At 43.7% G+C, this 18404-nt stretch overlaps 1 protein-coding gene across 1 annotated transcript in view; it reads left to right on the top strand.

Moving 5' to 3' along the window:
• Nucleotides 1-2425: 2425 nt before the first annotated feature.
• Nucleotides 2426-18404, top strand: part of VGLL1 (vestigial like family member 1) — a 28638-nt gene continuing 12659 nt past the window's right edge. Inside the window, exons 1-2 of the mRNA XM_017859810.1 lie at nucleotides 2426-2570; nucleotides 6192-6430. Coding sequence (XP_017715299.1) covers nucleotides 6217-6430 — 214 coding nt within the window. The 5' untranslated portion in view covers nucleotides 2426-2570; nucleotides 6192-6216. The remainder of the gene's footprint in view (nucleotides 2571-6191; nucleotides 6431-18404) is intronic.

Below are 18404 nucleotides of genomic sequence, written 5' to 3'. Positions count from 1 at the left end.
TCTGCTGATTTCCTGAGTGGTGAAATAATCTGTACACCAAACCCCCATGACACACAGTTTACCTATATAACAAACCTGCACATGTACCTAAAGTAAAAGTTTTAAAAGAAACGATAATTAAAGAAGGAAGACATGACTGAGCAGAGATTTGAATGGAGTGAGAGAACTCATCACAGGGATGCCTGGGGGGCGGGCATTCTGGGAAGAGCAAATAGTGAGGGTAAAGACTAGAGGGTGTTTGGCCTGTTCAAGGAGGAGCCAGGAAGTCAGGGAAGGGGAGTGGAGTGAAGGGGAGAGTGGTAAGAGATAAGAACAGAGATGGAGGCAGGGACGGGTCAGGGAGGGCCTTGTAGGTCATGCTGTGGGAAGAGAAGCCACTAGAAGCTTTTTCTAATTGATACATAATATTTGTATGTATTTATGGTGTATATGTGATATTTTGCTACATGTATAGACTATGTAATGATCAAGTCAGGATATTTGGGATGTCAGTCACCTTGAGTATTTTTGTTTGTTTGGTTTTGGGTGTGTGTGTGTGTGTGTGTGTTTAAGACAGGATCTTGCTCTGTCACTCAGGCTGGAGTGCAGTGGCATGATCTAGGCTCACTGCAGCCTTGACCACCTGAACTCAAAACAATCCTCGCCAGTAGCTGGGACCACAGGCGTGTGCCACCACATCCAGCTAATTTTTTTTGTTATTTGTAGAGACAAGGTTTTGCTGTATTGCCCAGGCTTGTCTCAAACTCCTGGGCTCATGCGATCCTCCCACCTCAGCCTCCCAAAGTGCTGGAATTATAGGTGGGAACCACTGCACCCAGCCTCCACCTTGAGTATTTAGGTGTTGGGAACATTTCAAGTCTTCTCTTCTAGCTATTTTGAAATACATAATACATTGTTGCTAACTATAGACACTCTATTCTGCTATCAAACAGTTGAAGGTTTGTTTGAATACAGAAGAATATCTTCTATTTAACTGTAGTTTAGAGCCTCTGTTCTTCCCCCTGCTCCCACCCACACAAACTTCCCAGCATTTGGTATCTATTCTCTACCCCCATGAGGTCAACTTTTTTCATTATAATCTTTTAAACAAGGAGTGACTGCATTCCATGTTCTAAAATGGTCACTATGACTGTCTTGGGATGAATGGTTTAGAAAGGGGTAAAGGTGGAAGTCAGGAGTCCAGTTAGGAGGCTGTGGTGGTGGTGGTCCTGGGGAAAAATGATGAAGGCTTGGACTACAGTGAATGTTGGAGAGGTAGTGAGAAAGGAGAGATTGGAAAGCATCTGGAAGATAGAACTCTCAGGATTTGTGGATGTGTTTCTCCAACCCCTCCAGTGGGTTTCCTTCTCACTTACAGGAAAAGCCAAAAGCTGTAGCGTGGCCAATGAGGTCCCATGTGCCCTGGTCCTCATCTTCTTTTCCCCTCACTCCCTCTCCTCTAGTCACACTGGCCTGCCTTTCTGTGAACAGATTAAGCACGATCTCACCTTTTGAATTTGATGTTCCCTCAGGTATCAGGAAAGCAGGTATCCATGTGGTTTTTTCCCCCCTCAGGGTTCTGCTGAAGTGTCACCTTATCAGAAAATCCTTTTTTTGGCCACCCTCTATAAATTAGCACCTAGCCTACCACTCCCTGTTCTTCTACCCTGCTTAATATCTCTTTATAGTACTTATCACCATCTGGCATTGTACACATAATGTACATATGTGTATATATACACGAACATATAACATGTGTATGTATTTATTCCATGAGGACAGGGATTTGGTGTGTTTTGTTCACTATAAAACACAAGCCCCAGAATAGTGCCTGGCACACAGTTGGCATTCAATAAATATTTGTTGAATTAATATTGATGAAATAGACAAAGAGAGGAGCAAAGAATGGCTCCAGGATTTGGGGCCTAAATAATGGTGCCACTTACTTAGGTAATATTGAGGGGTTTTTTAAATGAGGATTGGGATCCCCTCCTCCAAACCTCCTACCCTGAATTGCTTTGTGTATTGCAGATTGAGAGAAGTCCTTTCTCCCTCTTTGGCCAATGGAAGCCTGTGACAAGTCCAGACTCCTAGGGATCTGAGCTCTTCTTTTCTTCCCATGGAGAGAGAGGGAAAAACTAGAGATAAACCAAACTGACTCTCAGTTCCTGAGACTGATGTGACATCGGTTTGATCTAAACCCCAAAACTGATGTTATATTTGTTGTTGACTCTCTGTATGGTTTTGGACAAACAACTGGCCTCCCAGTTTAAGAGACAATCTCACAAAATGCTTTTTTTAGTGCAAAAAGAAAGAAATGAAAAAAAAAAAAAAAAGAGCTACCATTTTCCTCATTCCTGCAGGTGCCCAACCAGGTTGACTTGTTGGAGTACATTTTCTGCATTCTTAATAGATAGCTAGCAGGAAACGCCTTGTACAGTCCCAGCTAGAGGGGCGGAAAGTAACAAGGAGGTGGGGGTACAAATCCTCAGCTCCTGCTTCCGCAAGCACTAAGCTGCTCTGAAGTGAGCCAGGCAACTCTGGCCATCTTTTCCCAGCCATAGAATCAGGTGATGGTCCAGAATTAAGAGGTAAGAAAATCTGGGGATTTTTTTCTGGGGAGGAGGAAAGAAACTTAACTGGGAAGAAATGGGGTAGTCATCAAATACTTTGCTCAATGAGATATAATCCGGTCCCCTTGGGGATTTTGTTCCAAGTTATTGATTTGGCAAACCAACCCCTCTGACTTCCCACCCCACCCCAGAGTGCTAGGTACCATTTTGGAGAAGTGCGGTAAGTCCGTCCATGCAGGCAGATTATGGTAGAGTTCTGGCCAAAATGCTTGATTGGGATTCTGTGCTCAAATATCTTTTTTTTCTTTCTCTTTCTTTCTTTCTTTCTTTCTTTCTTTCTTTCTTTCTTTCTTTCTTTCTTTCGTTCGTGGGCAATATTTGAGGGAGCACTTTCTGTCTTTGTATCTTGTGAGATGGGAAAGTTGCAAACTGCCTGTTGTTTAGTAATTATGCTGTTCTGGCAGTACCACTGGTAAAACTTGACCTTGGGGTTTTCTCTACTACGAGAGGCTTTTGCTATAAGCCAGGCACTGATATGGGAACATCTTCTCTGGGAGACAGCCACCCTTTCTTTAGCCTCACTGACATCCCCTTCAATCCAGCTTTGCAGCATCTCTTTCTCCTAAGCGAGACACACCCCAGCAATTAATTCATGAATGAAGAGACCTCTTATGGAGGGCTCATTTGAGGATGAAGCTTCTCATGTTTCTCCAGAGGTAGAGTGAGATGCAGTTCTTCATAGGACTATGCCAATGACAGTTCTCAGAATTTTAATATTCCTCAAATACAGTTTCTCTCCACTGTGGTCCAAGCGCAGCCCAGGGAGTTGCTTGTGAGTTGATCCAGAGAAGTAGCCTATGGCTTTCCTTTTGATTGTGTGAGGTATGGTTGGGGAGGAAAAGAAGGACATAGGTAGTACTTATTCAGTGAATACTGAATTTATTATTCAGGATGCCCAATTGCCCACGGACTGAGCTCTCCAAGGCGAAGGGGCTGAAACACCAGCTCTGACTTTCTCCATCTCTAATATTTCCTGACTGTAGCCAGTTGGCCCGGGTCATCTGTGGATTCTACCCAAGGAGATTAAGCACATGCTTCAGGGCCCTAATGTCCTTAGGGTCCTACCAGCTCCTTCCCATGTGGCTTCAAGGGGAGTTAGCAAGGAGAGATTGCAAGCTGTGTCAAGCCTGAACCTTGAGCAGTGGCCACTGGAAATTCTGAGAATGAGAGGGTGAATCCTCCAAAGGTGCTCACTGGCCCCTCTAGCAGCAGGCAGAGGCTTCAAGGAGAAGCCCCGAGGGAACAGACGGAGTTGGGAGTTGCTGCCTGCGTTATCTGAAGGAAACCAGATGACTGGTTTAGGGTTCTGGCATGAGGCCCCCTAGGGATTAGGAGATAGATGGAAAGACTGAGGCCCATAGAGGAGAAGGTATTATTAGACCCAATGGATAGTCAATAAGGGATGGTGAAGGTAGGACAGACGTTAACGCCAGAAAGACCTGGGTTGAAATCCCAGCTCTGCCACTCCCTAGTTGTGTAGCCTAGGCAGTCTATTTCACCTTCTTTAAGCCCCAGATTGCTCATCTGTAAAATGGGGATAACAATACCTAATTTGAGGATTATGAAGATTGGAGAAGATAGATGTGTAGTTTCTGGCACAGAGTAGGTGTTCTCTAAACTGTAGCTTTAAAAAAGTACTGCCTCCATGCTTCTCATTGCTTTATAATTCATAACACTTTGGTTTTTATTTCTATCCCTTCAAGTATCGGAATAGATCATGTACTTTTTTTTAAATAAAGGAATAATTTGCCTACAGTGAAATGCATATGTCTTACGTGTAAAATTTGATGAGTTTTAACAAATTTATCCATTCATGTAGTAACCATCTCCTTCATCGAGATGCAGAACCTTTCCAACACCCCTGAGGGCTCCCTCATGCCCTTTCCTAGTCAATCTCTCAATCTCTACCCCACAGGCAACCACAGTTCTGAATTTCATCACCGCAGATTATTTGTGCTTATTTCATGTATGTGAAATTGTACAATATGTGGCCTTTAGTGTCTGGATTCTTTCACTCAACGTGTTTTTGAGATTCATACATGCTGTTGTGTAGATTGGTAGTTTGTTTGTTCTTTTGCTGAGTAACATTCCATTGTATAAATATGTCACAGTTAGTTTATATATTCTCCTGGTGATAAACATGTGGGTATTTTCCATTTTTGGTTACTATGAAGAAAGCTGCTGTGAACATTCATGTACATGTCTTTGTGTGGACATAGTTTTTATTTCTCTTGGCTATGCGTACCTAGAAGTGAGATTGCTGGGTCACATGATAAGAATATGTTTAACTTTATAAGAATCTACCAGTTTTTCAAAGCGTGCGTTTGCATGTTTTGGAAAGTAAGGGTGCAATGGATTCGTTTTGAGCTAGTACCTGGTTATGCTTAGCATGACTGTCAACCAGGGGAAACACTGGTTACTTAACACCTGCATTATGCTAGGTGCTAGGAATAAAGAAATGAATATGAAATTTTGTTCTCAAAGTCTCATAAACTAGAGAGAGAAAGAGACAGTCTATTAAACTCTAGTCATTTTTATTAATTTTACAGGAATGAATAGATCAAATCCATCTTTAGCCAGAGCACATGGCAAGTCAGATTCGGTGGTCAAAGGTAAAGAAGCATCCTGACAGGCTACTTCCCTAGTAAAGGAAGGCCACAGCATGTCTTGAAGGCCCACTGCATGCCAGGACCTGACCTGGATGCAAATAGACAGCCTCTGCCCACAAGGAACTCTCAGGGTAGGATATGATGATACCAATGATGGAACCCAAGTTTAGGACAGTTCAATATACAGCTATTGAGCATCTACTCTATTCCATGCCCTGTGCTAGATACAAAAGATGTGCTGGGGAACAGAGCTGACAACCTTACAACCTTTCAGGAGGTTTCCACCAATGGTGACAACATTGGTGTAAAAATGTTTTTTTGTACCTCTGCATTTTGTTCAGAATGTATCTGTTGGAGGCCTTATAGATGGTATTGTTTGTAATTGCTAGTTTCTAAGATGGGATGCGGGTAGGTGCAGGACACAGGCTTACATAGATTAAGGCATCAGGGGAGTAGGAGAATTTGATGTGTTTACTTTGTGTGCAAGTGGTCAAGATGGAAAGCAATGCCTACTATTGAAATTGTCAAGCACCCACTGGATTGCCTGGCCAAGCTCTCCATGGGAGCCCATGCCTACAGGCAGTTCTGGGCCAACCTTGGCTCATTCGTTTAGGAGAAAGGCGCTTCCCCAGGAGGCAAGTTACTCTGCTATTTGGCCTCAGTGTCCTCCCACCTCCCCATTTCCTGATGCTCTCTTTAGTCAGGTTGTCTGATCATTCTCATTTGTAAGAGAAGGCTCCTTCTCAGCACTTCATGGAGATTTGTTGTGTTGCCCCTTGAAGACTGATTAGAAAAGGCTTCTCAACAGCATTGTCATTGACCTTTAGAAGCCATGTGGCTCCCTGAGGCCCCAGTGAGCATGTGTACCTGGTGGGAGCAAATCGCTTGCCCCCAAGGATACTGCTCACCCAAACCACAGCCAAGCCACTTGGTAAAATAGTGCCAGTGACATTTTGCCTTTGGTCCACAGCTATCACCTGTGTCACTCACTCACAATGGAAGAAATGAAGAAGACTGACAACCGGATGCCCAAAGGCAAGCAGAAGCCTATAAAGACAGAATGGAATTCCCGGTGTGTCCTTTTCACCTACTTCCAAGGGGACATCAGCAGTGTAGTGGATGAGCACTTCTCCAGAGCTCTGAGCAATATCAAGAGCCCCCAGGAACTGACCCCCTCGAGTCAGAGTGAAGGTGTGATGCTGAAGAACGGTGAGCATGTCGGGAGGGAGGAAGTTGGGATTCCCTATCAAGGCTGCCACGGACACACCAGTTCTTTGATGTACTTGACACACTTGAACACGTATATGTTTGCTAAAGGCAAGTTGCTCTGACTAGTGAGAAGCCACACCCCTTCCTAGAAGTTTAACGTCAAAATGGGGCTGCCATCTACTGCTCCAACCTCACCTCCCCAGCACTGTCCTCCAGAAACTGGTTTCCTTCTGTCCTTCATGTTTGCTTTGATTTCTTTCTGGCCTTTGCACAAACTGTTCCTTTTCTGCAAAACTCTTCCTTCCCTTCTCCTAATTAACCCACATTCATCCTAAGATCACTTCTTTAGGGTAGCTTTCCCTGACCACCCACACCCCCAAGCATTCAAATATCCTATTACAGATTCTCCTGCCATTCTTTAAGCACTTGTCACAGTTGCAGTTTTTACACTTGTATAATTATTTGACTATTGCATACTCCTCCATTAAATGAAAGTTCTGTGAGGGCAAGGACCATTGCTGATTTTGCTCAATATCGTGTTTCCAGCATCTAGAAACAGTGACTGTGATATACGGGACAACCAACAAGGATTTGTTGAATGAGTAAATGAACATACAAATATGCAAATTTGTGAGCACTTTATCTAGGTACAAAGAACCTTGAAATTTCCATAAAATACTAAAACATAGATTAGAATCTTGCCGAATAAGCCATTAGAACAGATGTATGTTACGATAGTTTTTAAATGTTGATAATATTTGCATTTTATATAATTTATTTCTATAAATGGAGTGTTCCCAGTTGTAGACAGGTGGTTTTGAAAAGTTTTGAAATCAAAGCTAGCTGGGCGTGATGGTTCACACTTGTAATTCCAGCACTTTGGGAGGCCAAGGCAGGAGGATCACTTGAGGTCAGGAGTTTGAGACCAACCTGGCCAATATAGTGAGACCCTGTCTCTACAAAAAAATTTAAAGAAATTATTCAGATGTGGTGGCTCATACCTGTATCTCCAGCTACTAAGAAGGGTGATGCAGGAGGATCACTTGAGCCTGGGAGGTTGAGGCTGCAGTGGGCCATGATTGCATGACTGTACTCCAGCCTGAGTGACAAAGCAAGACCCTATTTCAAAAGAAAAAAAAAATTAAAGCTACTGGAAAAAAAAAAACAAAACCGAAGTTTAATGTAAAATGAGTGCTGTTTAATCAAATTAGTTCACCTATTTTATTATTTCCTCAGTCATGTTAAATGCTGGGTTTACTGCTCAGCACACAATGAAGCTCCACAGCTATTTACTGTTATCATTATCAGTATTTTTCTTCTTGTTCTGTTTTTTAGAGATAGGTTCTCACTCTGTTGCCCAGGCTGGAATGTGGTGGTGCGATCACAACTCACTGCAGCCATGAATGCCTGGGCTCATGAAATTTTCCCGCCTTAGCCTCGCAAGTAGCTAGAATTACAGGTATGCGCCACCACACCCAGCTAATTTTAAAAATTTTTTTTTGTAGAGACAGGATCTCGCTATGTTGCCCAGGCAGGTCTTAGATTCCTGACCTCGAGCGATCCTCCCACTTCAGCCTTCCAAAGTGCTGGTATTACAGGTGTGAACCACCACACCCAGCTAGTATTATTATCACTATTATTATTACTATGGCCTGATGCAGCAGTAACACCAAAGCATCCATGAAAAGAAAACACATGTCCCATGTAGGTGCTCCCAGCCTCTTCTCAACTAATAGTGGATGGTTTGGTGAGCAAGGGCAGGGGCCAGAGGGAAGCAGATGAATAGTCTTGCCACATTCCTTTCCCACCCTTCACAGGGCCAGGTGTGTCTATTTGGTAATTGTTAAGAAATAAACAGTCGTACATCTCAAAGCAGTTACTTCAAGAGAGCTAAGTCAAAATGTGCACATCAAAATATCCAGGTTTGAAGGAAGCCTTAAACATCACACTAGCAGGGGCTGTAGTATGACTTTCATGGGCCCTGGACACTTCTGTCTTCATGGACCTCCTTCCTCCTCAAAAACATTAAAAGTTACATTTTATGACTGCATTGGTATAAAGATGAATATAATCCAAGCTGGGTTCGTGTTTTAAATATATTCAGTATCATTGTCATATTCATTTTTTCTTCCAATTTTAAAACATTTTTGTGGGCCCCTAAAACTATTAATGGGCCCTAGGCACTGTACCTCCTGTGCCTAATGGAGAAGTCACCCTTGCCAGCTGGATGCGACTCAAAATGGATCCCTTTACCTTTTTGAGAGGTAAGGGGAGCAAATAGATCAGGGTCTGGTGGATTTCAAGATCTCTTTATTGGTGTTGCTGAGTGCACATGTTGAATGACTTGCTCCCAGTGGAAGACATATGTACCTCCAAGTGAGGGCCTTTGTGTAAAGTGGACAAGTGGGGCCTCTGCCTGTAGGCAAAGAGCTCCCCTGTTTCCAGATGCCATCATTCTGGCTTTGCTTTTTGGGACTGGAGAGGGAGTTGATGTGTACCTGGTGTATTCATCTTTGCAGAATTTACTTCTCTCTTAGAAATTACTTTTGCAGTCAATCAATGCGGTTTTCTCACAGAATCTTGTGGGTTAAATAAACATGTGGAAGGGCAGGAGGTAGCAGCAGATACTAAAGGAAATGATGTGGACCTTGCTGTTAAAATGGGCAGGAGGGGGTGGGTGGGGAGTGAGGAGGTGATGTCTAAGAGTGTGCTGAATAATCACAGCAGGAGCAAGAATGACCATAGTCTTGACTCATTTGGGGGACTGACATGTGGTAAGAGCTGAGAAATGTGGTGTGTGCGAATCAGAAGATCTAACTGGCTCCTTGAAAGTATCAAAATCCCAGGCAGTTAATATACAGGCAAGTATACTGACTGGCTATTTGACTCTGATTTATTTCTGAACACATTGGCTTGGATTCATTATAATCATTCCCTTGTAAGCACCACCAAGCCATGGTCTCACTTCCTCTATTCTACTTGCCTGGTAAAACCCAAGCTGGGATAAAACCAGCTCTTGGCCTATTGCACCATTTCTTTGCTTCATTTTCCAGCAAAACTCAAAAGTGGTATTTATGTGTACTCTGTCCTTTCCTCCCATGCTCTCTAGACTCCATTCCCCTCATGCTTTCAACCTCATCACTCCTTGAAATCGCTTTTATCAAGGTTACCCAGTGACCTCCACTTTCCAAATCCAGTGGTCCCTATCTGTCCTCATCTGATTTGACCTATCACAACATTTGCTGCAGAAGATTGCTCTCTCCTCCTGAAAATACCTACTTTGCTTACAGTCAGCCCATAACATTATGCTTTCTTGGTTTTCTTCCTGCCTCCCTGGTTACTATTACTTCTCAGTCTCCTTTGCTATATGTCCTTCTCTCTCCAACTTCTAAACATTTCAGGGCCCCAGTACTCAGGTCCCAGACAACTCCTTTCTCTATCTACACTTACTCTCTTGGTCTTAAATGCCATCGATATGTTGATCAATTCCAAATGCATATCTGCAACCCAGAATGGATTTCAGACCTGCCTCTCTAACTGCCTACTTGATCTTCACTTAACATGTCTAATAGGAAACTCAAACAAAATAGCTCCCAAACTGAATAAACTCTTAATTTCACCCTCAACCTGCTCTGCCCACAGTCTTCCCATCTCAATAAATGGGAACTCCATCCTTCCAATTCTTTGAAGTCATGCTTAACACCTCTCTGTCTCACACCCCACATCCAATCCTTTTGGAAATTGTGTAAGTTCTATCTTCAAAATATCCAAGATCTGACTGCGCCCCCTCACCTCCGCTATCACCTGGGTCCTAGAAGCTGTCATCGCCCCCCGCTGAATTGCTGCAGTCCCCTCCTAATTGGTCTCATTGCTTCTTCCTTTCCTCTCCTTCAGTCTATTCTTAGGAGGGCAGTCAGAATAGTAGCATTAAAATGAAAGTCACACCCTAGCACTCTTCTGTTCAAAACCCTCTGACAGCTTCCCATGTCACTTGGAATCATATCCAAAGTCTATAACGGGGCCCTGCCTCATCTGGGCCCCCGTTGTCTTTCTGATCTCATGTCTTACCGCTTTCTGCCTCACCCGCTCCAGTTGAGGCTCCTAGGTATTCATAAACTATGCCAACGACAATCCTGCCTCAGGCCTGTCCTTTGCACATGGTCTCTCCTATCCCTGGAATGCTCTTTCCCCAGATACCTGCATGGCTTCACCTTTCTCCATTCAAGTCTCCACCTGGATGTCACCACTTCAAACAATCCTTGTCTGAGCAATCTATTTAAAAAATGAAAGCCCCCACCCTCTCATGTCTGTCTTCTTACCCTGCTTCATTTTTCTTCTTAGCATTTGTCATTTGATCAATTCCAAATGCATATCTGCAACCCAGCATTGTCATTTGACAAATGCTAAGAAGAAATATATATAAATACACATTATATGTTGTATTTCTTTTCTTGACTCCTCTCTCCCCTTACCCTCTGAGCTCCGTGGCAGTAGGGAGTCAATCTGTTAACTGCTGCTTTCTAAGTACCTAGTACAATGCCTGACACATGGAGGCGCTCAATACATACGGCTTGAACGAATGAAATTATGATTTTGATCACAAGGTGTTGATCCTACAGATGGGAGTCACCGTAGAGAGGGGCTATGGTGTGGTATACAGCTTTAGAACCACTTAGCGTGGGCCCAAGCCAGCTCCATCACTTACTAACAGTGTGATCTCCAGACATATCACTATGTGTATGTCAAGTGGCACATAGTAAGTGTAATGTAGTCCAAGGCTTGAGTTGAGTTTTTGAACAACTAAGATAGATATGAGGACCTGTGTTCAAAGCACCAGGTTCACAGAGCAGCAGGCCTCTCCCATAAGCCTCCAGGTTTTCAGGGGGTTCTGTTGCATGGCTGCCGTAGAGTTTCCTGTGCCTTCTGACTTCACCTTGTATCCTTCTGTGAAGCCCCTGCCTGCTAAGGGAAGTTGGGCATGGCCCTGTTTCTTGCCTTAGCCAGCCTTCACAGGCCAGATAGAGAGGTGGCTTGCTTCTCCATCTTCCTTCTTGGTTGTTACATTTTCCCTATAAGAACCCCACAAATCCCTTGACTGTGGAGATGTTGTCTCCCTCACAGAGTGTGGTGCTGGCTAGGCAAATATTTGTCCACTGATTGAGCAAATGAAGGAAAAACTGCCTCCCTCAAAGCCTCTCTTATCACCACCAGGAGTCAAGTTTCTCATAAGCTCTGCTGCCTCAGGGGAGGGCCCCATGAAAGGCTTCCAGTCCCACAGAGGTTCTCACTGGAGGGTGTTATATGACATACATATGGCTTTGAAAATGGTGGGAAATCTTTCAAGTGGCCTTTCATTACTGACTGTGAGTATCCTCTCAACCCCTACAGGCCAGCACCAGACTGTCCAGTCCAGCTAGGCCATTCCAAGGAGAACAGGCTCCCATTCATGGGCTCCCATGGCCAACTCGCCCACATTCTAAGGGCTGTCTGTTGAGCCAAATGTGCAAAGCCCAAACACAGAGACCCGTGTGGCTAGGAAATGCCGTCGAATTTCCTGGCTTCTCTTCCCCAATCAATGTTATGTTTTATTTACTTATGTATAATTTTACTGGCTGTACTTCAGAAAAGAAAACACAAGTTGAAGGTATCTTTGAATTATCTCCCTATTAAAAGGACATTGGGAATTTTAGAATCAGTAACTAGAGAAGCTTCAGTAATAGTTTGTAGGGGGCATGGTCCTGGTACGTATGCTACCCTGTGTTCTTCCTGTCCTGGCCCCAGCCCCAGTCCTGAGGCCAGCCTCAGGCCTGGCAACATTGCTCCGGGGCTGCTGAGAGAAGGTGAGAGGGTATATACGTGGGCACTCAGGGGTCTTTTATAGCCAGTCTCAAAGGATCCAGCCTCCTTCTCTCTCCCCTCCCATCTGCTATAATCAGTGAGGGTAGGGAAGAAATGCTGGCTTTAAAAAAAAAGTTTAAATATCTATGTGAGAAATAGTCATGCTAGTTGTTTATGGCCCTTGTGAATATTGACAGTTTCCTGTCTTCCATTCCCGTAAGGAAAAGGAATCTATCTGCACAAACATATATGGAGCTCCCAGCAAATACCAGACACCACACTAAAATTGGGGCATTTTACTTCAGTCCACAAAATCCACTGTCATTTATAAAGTTCAAAGACAAGCAAATTGAACCTATGGTGTTAGAACACAGGATATGGTTACCTTTTGGGGTGTTGTGACTGAAAGGGGTACGGTGTGCTTCTGGGGTGGTAGTCAGGTTCTGTTACTCTAGCTGGGTGCTCATTACCCAGTTTATGAAAATTCCCCCAGCTGCACACTTCCATTTGTGCATTTTTCTGCATGCTGGTTGTGCTTCACAAATCCATTTTGCAATGGATGTTATTATCCTTATTTTACAGAGCAGGAAACTGCAGCCCAGAGAAGGTAAGTGCCTAGAGATGGGTCACACAGCCAGTGAGTGATAAAGATTGAAACCCAAGTCCATCGATCTCCAGAGCCAGTCTCTTAACTACCCCATTTTCTTGCCTTTGTACACTCTGATAATGCCCCAGCAAGAGGATTTAATACCTATAAGGACTATCGCTAATAATGTGTATAATGGCTAACACTTTTTGAACACTGTCTGTTGCTAGGGTCTGTCACGTGGATTATCTCATTGAATCTTCACACCAACTCTACCGGTTAACTTTATGTCCATTTTCCTGATGAGGAAACTGAGGCTCAGTCAAGTGACTTGCCCAAGATCTCACAGCTAATATGGGGAGTCTATAGTATTTGCCGGCAGATGGAATTGATTTCAGATCTTAGCCACTCAACATTTCAAATACTAGCTCATATTCTGTATTTGATCTCTATTTTCAGTTGGGAAAAGGAACCTGGATATTCATCCAAAAACTAGGTACCCCAGGGAGGCAGCTCTGAAAGAGGGGGAGGAACTGAGAGGCCCCCCTGGTGCCCTGGAACAGGACAATCTCCTCGAAGCTGTCCTTCCACCTCCGGTGTTATTTTGACCTCAGTTAATGCAAACAATATGTTTTTTGTACCTGGGGGTGAATGAATGAAGTGCAAGTGCCACCAGCAAAGAGAGCAGAGAGAGAAAGTCAATGTGTACAGATCATGCAGGTCAAAGGTTGGACTTTCATAGTGCAAAATGTGCGTGTGTTCAGAGGACTCTTGGTTTCAACTTCATCATAAAATGAGATTTGTAGCCCACGCGTGGTGGCTCACCCCTGTAATCCCAGCACTTTGGGAGGGCCAGGCATTCAAAACCAGCCTGGGCAACATAGAGAGACCCCGTCTCTACAAAAAGATTTAAAAATTGTGTAGGTGTGGTGGCTCACACCTGTATTTCCAGCTACTCAAGAGGCTGAGGCCGAGGCAGGAGGATCGCTTGAGCCTGGGGAAACTGAGGCTGCACTGAGCTATGATCTTGTCAGTACACTCCAGCCTGGGAGACAGTGAGACCCTGTCAAAAAAAAAAAAAACCCACAGAATTTGCATTAAAAGATGCAGAAAGAGGGAGAAGAGAAGGAAGGAGAGAAGAAAGGATAGATGGAAGGAAATCAGGCAATCATGGATTAGTCATTCACAGCTGTGACTTGTTTTTTGGGTGCTTCATGGGTCAAGCGGTTTAAGTTTTTGCTTAAAACATAATTTTTACTATTTACAAACATAAAATATACAAAATATACTCCTTTTTGGAAATTTAGAAAACACAGATAAGCATTCAGGAAACAAAAACCACATGTGCATCCATGTACATGTACTAATTTTACAACATGACATCATTTTGCACATAATGGGTTGTAACCTGCTTTTAAAAAAATTCAACAATGTCATATCCACTTCTCCATGCCATTAAAAGTTCTACTACAACATCATTTTAATGGTTCAAGAGTATAATTTTATAGATGTACCAAATTTATTAAAATTTTTGAATATTTAGGTTGTTGCTAATCTCTCGCTATATTATACAAATCACTTTGAACATCCTTGTAGGTTCATTTTTACATGCATCATTGACTATATCCTTAAAATAAATTGCTACAAGTGGAATGCTTGGGTCAAAGAGTATACAAAAATTTTAGGGTTTTGATATATACCGACAAATTTCTTCCTAGAAGTGTTATGCCAATCTGCCAGACCTCCAACCCAAGGAACATGTGAAAGCACCCAGCTCATTGCATTCTTTGCAATATTGGGGAGGCATAGTTGGTAGGAGCATGAGGTTTGGAATCAGACACCTCTACCATTTGCTAGCTGTGTGGCCTTAGACAAGTCACTTTAACCATTCTGGGTCTCGATTTTCTCATCTGGGTTGCTGTGGCGATCACATGAGATCATGTATGCAGACTGCTAAGTAAAGTGCCTGGCCCACAGTGAGTACTCAATAAGCAAAAACTATTCTATATTTACAAATTGTTCCTGCCCATCTCTGATGTGTTATTCCCTGGGAATGGCCACAGACTGAGCAAAGACTTCTGAAATCCCTCTTTTATAACCAGTATCTGCTCCGGCCTCCAAATTGGCCCTGCAGTGCTGCTGCTGCCTCTGCTGCTGTTATGGGCCCCTTGGCTCAGTCCTTTCTGCCCCTCCCTTCTCCAGCACTAGGTGACTGTTGGCAGGGAGGATTCTCAGGCCTCACACAATAATGACAGTCTTGCTTTTTCTCATGTTGATTATGCTGAGTGTTGCAAACCAGTAAAGAAATCCAGAGTGGGTTTCTAAACAGAAATGATTAATAATAACAGCAGCAACAGCTACCACTTATTGAGTGCCAAATGTGTACCAGACACTGTGCTAAACCTTTTACATGGATTGTCTCATTCAATCTCATAATAGTCTCAGAAGTGGGAAGGGACTTGCTCAGTGTCACACAGCTAGGAAGTGGCAGATCTGGGATTGGATTCCAAGCCTCTCTGACTTAAAAGTCTGTGCTTTTAACCACTTTCATCCTGCTCTCTTTGATTTAGAAAGGTTCAGTGGGGAAGGGTGTGTGTGGGGTGTGTGTGTGTGTGTGTGTGCGCGCATGTTCGTGTTTAGGAGTGTGTACATGTTTGCAATTGTGCATATATATGTGTGTTTGTGTGTAAACATGCGTGTGCACTCATTAGAATAATACTTTTTCAGGGCCACTATGTGCTAGGCACTGTGCAAGTTCTTGGGGACATAATGGTGAACAAAAGAGAAATGATCTCAGCTCTCGCCAAGCTTACTGAATGATAAAGAAGACCAATAGTGAATGAATGAATGTAAGAATTAAGAAATAAATAAAATACTATATTACTGCCATGAAGGAAATAAATAGGGTGCAGTCACAGAAAGTAACAGGGTCACAAACTTTAGATTGGAGGTTAAGGGAAGGCCTTTCTGAAAGGGTGACATTTAAGTTTGTATGTTGAAAAACTAATCTGGAATAGGAAGCCAGGGCCTCCATGCAAGGATAAAGTGGAGGGAAGGTACTCTGGAATGGAGGCAAACTCATAAATGCCTAAAGATGTTTTCTAGAGTGTTCTGGAGATTCCAAAAGTGTATATGGGTGGAAATGTGTGGTGCCTCTGGGTATGCTTGGAAGGCAGGGGGAATGGCCCGCCAGTTTCACCCAAAAAGGGCAGTGTAGGAAATGGAGACCAGCTCTCTCTGGACAGGCCTTGTCTCAGGATCAACAGCATCAGGAATTCTAGAGGGATGAATGGGACTAAGAGGTAGGGTCTAGATGCCCAGGGTTGAAGTAAGTGGAGTGGAAGCCATTTGTATTCCTGCTGAAAGAAAAATCCTAGCCTGCCCCATGTATCCCTGCGTCAGGGTGTTGCTCGCCTGCTCTCCACTCATTGATGTGGTCAGGGGTTTGAGAAGGCAGCAAATTCTGCCCTGGGGCTCCCTCTCTCACTTCTAGAGGTAACTAATAGGGGTCACTTGGATTAAAAAAAATGTCACCAGGGTCACTTCTAGTAGCAGCAGCAGCCTTGAGTCAGTGCAGGTTTGTAGTTTAAGAGGACTTTACCCATCCACAGGGTAGGTGGGAGTGGCTGCTGGAGCAGTTGGCCCAAGAGGCCCGAGAAAGAGAGGCCCACCCAAATCCAGGGTCTCCACTCCATGGGCCACTGACTTCCAAGCCTAATCTGGAATGATGGGTTTCCCCAGGCCACCCAAGGCCCTCTGATGGGTCCCTGTGAACTTGGGGTTAAGACACCCGGTGCGTGCCCACAAGCTCCCATCCAAACTGTGCTCTGGGGCACCCAGTGACCATATAGGACTTTGGACTGTGGCACACCAACCCACTTCCCTTAACATTTCAGAGAATTCTAGAAAGGAAGCAGTTAAGGGAAATATTCAAAACATTCTGGGTCTCTGCTTTCCACATTTCAAGCATTCAGCCCCTAAGTCATATGTATGAGATCTGTAAGGCCTGTTCAGATGGAAACTACCTAGTTGTCAGGGGCTACGCTTTGTTTCTAATTTGTGCTTAGGACATGCAGTACTCTCATTCAATATGAAACACAGACTGTGATTACACCAAATTAGCTTAATCACACTCTTTGTGCACTGAATTGCTTCTGGCCTGGAGATATCAATTTTCAGAAGTAGCATTCACCCTCACCAAAACAAATCTTAATATATTGTCTTGCCTTTGGTTTCATAAGAAGGGCCAACCATCCCCCATCACTCACTGTGAATGGTGTGAGATGTTGGGGAGAATGTCTGTGCCGTGAGGACTTGGACTTCTGTTCCTATCCTTTGTGTTACACTGAGTGATGGCACTGCAGTAACACTGCGCAGGCCTCTCAGAATTTTTTATCTTGTACACAATCCAGTCAAACCAAACATTCAAGAGAGCTAGGAGAGGTTTGTATGGGAAACAGGACCAGTGTCCCAGACAGCCTCTCCAGCCGGCCAATCTTCCTTTGTCTCCACACCCACCCTCTCTCCATTATCTTGGATAGATGATAGGCTCCAGGGTTTAAGAACTGTCTGGAAGAGCTCTTTCCCTCCTCCCTTCTTGCCTGAGTGGGTGTTGAGAATGGGGAAAACATTCATCCTTGTCCTGAGCTATCCTGGACATTTGAGATCTCAGATTCGGTGGCTATCATAGGCACAATAAGAATAGTGTGTATGGAACCAAAGGACACTCCATCCCTCTTAACCAATCCACATGAACTTTGCAAGAAGAAACTAAGTCACCTCATGACCCTCAGAATTCTGCTTTTGCAAAATGGAGTCCAAGCAACTACTTCCCTCCCCATTACTTATCATTCCAGCTCACTTCCCTACTTGGCTAATCTGTTTTTGCTATCTTGGCTCAGTCTCTTAACATCCCGGTGCCTCATATTACTATGGAAAATGTGGTTTTAACTCCTAGAGTTGTGTGAGTGACCAGCACAGTTCTGTGGAGTCCCCCTATTTGGTGTATTTAAAACACCAGCTGTAAAATAAAGCTAGATGATAGCAGCAACCAAACACAAATCAAGCACGTTTGCTTCTAGAAAAGTATCCTTAAGGAGCGAATTGGATCCGGGAGCAAAGTTATCTATACAAAGATGCTCATTGTAATGCTGTTAACATAATAGAAAACAATGGAAATAACCAAGCAGTGCACAAATATGACATTTGTTAGTTATATTACGGCTTTACCATGGACTACTTACTGTACAGCACTTTAAAAAGCTGGTGTTTGGCTCTTCCTTCCTTCCTTCCTTCCATCTTTCCCTCCCTCCCTTCTTTCTCTTTCTTTCTTTCCTTCTTTCTTTCTTTCTTTCTCTCTCTCTTTCTTTCTTTCTTTCTTTCCTTCCTTCCTTCCTTCCTTCCTTCTCTCTGTCTCTTCCTTTCTTTTCTTTCTTTCCCTTCTTTCCCTTCTTTCCTTCCTTCCTTCCTTCCTTCCTTCCTTCCTTCCTTCCTTCCTTCCTTCCTTCCTTCCTTGCTGGCTTTCTTTCTCTCTCTCTCTCTCTCTCTCTC

The sequence above is a fragment of the Rhinopithecus bieti genome, unplaced genomic scaffold (assembly GCF_001698545.2).
Source record: "Rhinopithecus bieti isolate Rb0 unplaced genomic scaffold, ASM169854v2 scaffold_52066, whole genome shotgun sequence".
NCBI classification, from domain to species: Eukaryota; Metazoa; Chordata; class Mammalia; order Primates; family Cercopithecidae; genus Rhinopithecus; species Rhinopithecus bieti.
The sequence above is the reverse complement of the archived record's forward strand: the minus strand, read 5'-3'. Positions and strand labels throughout refer to the sequence as shown.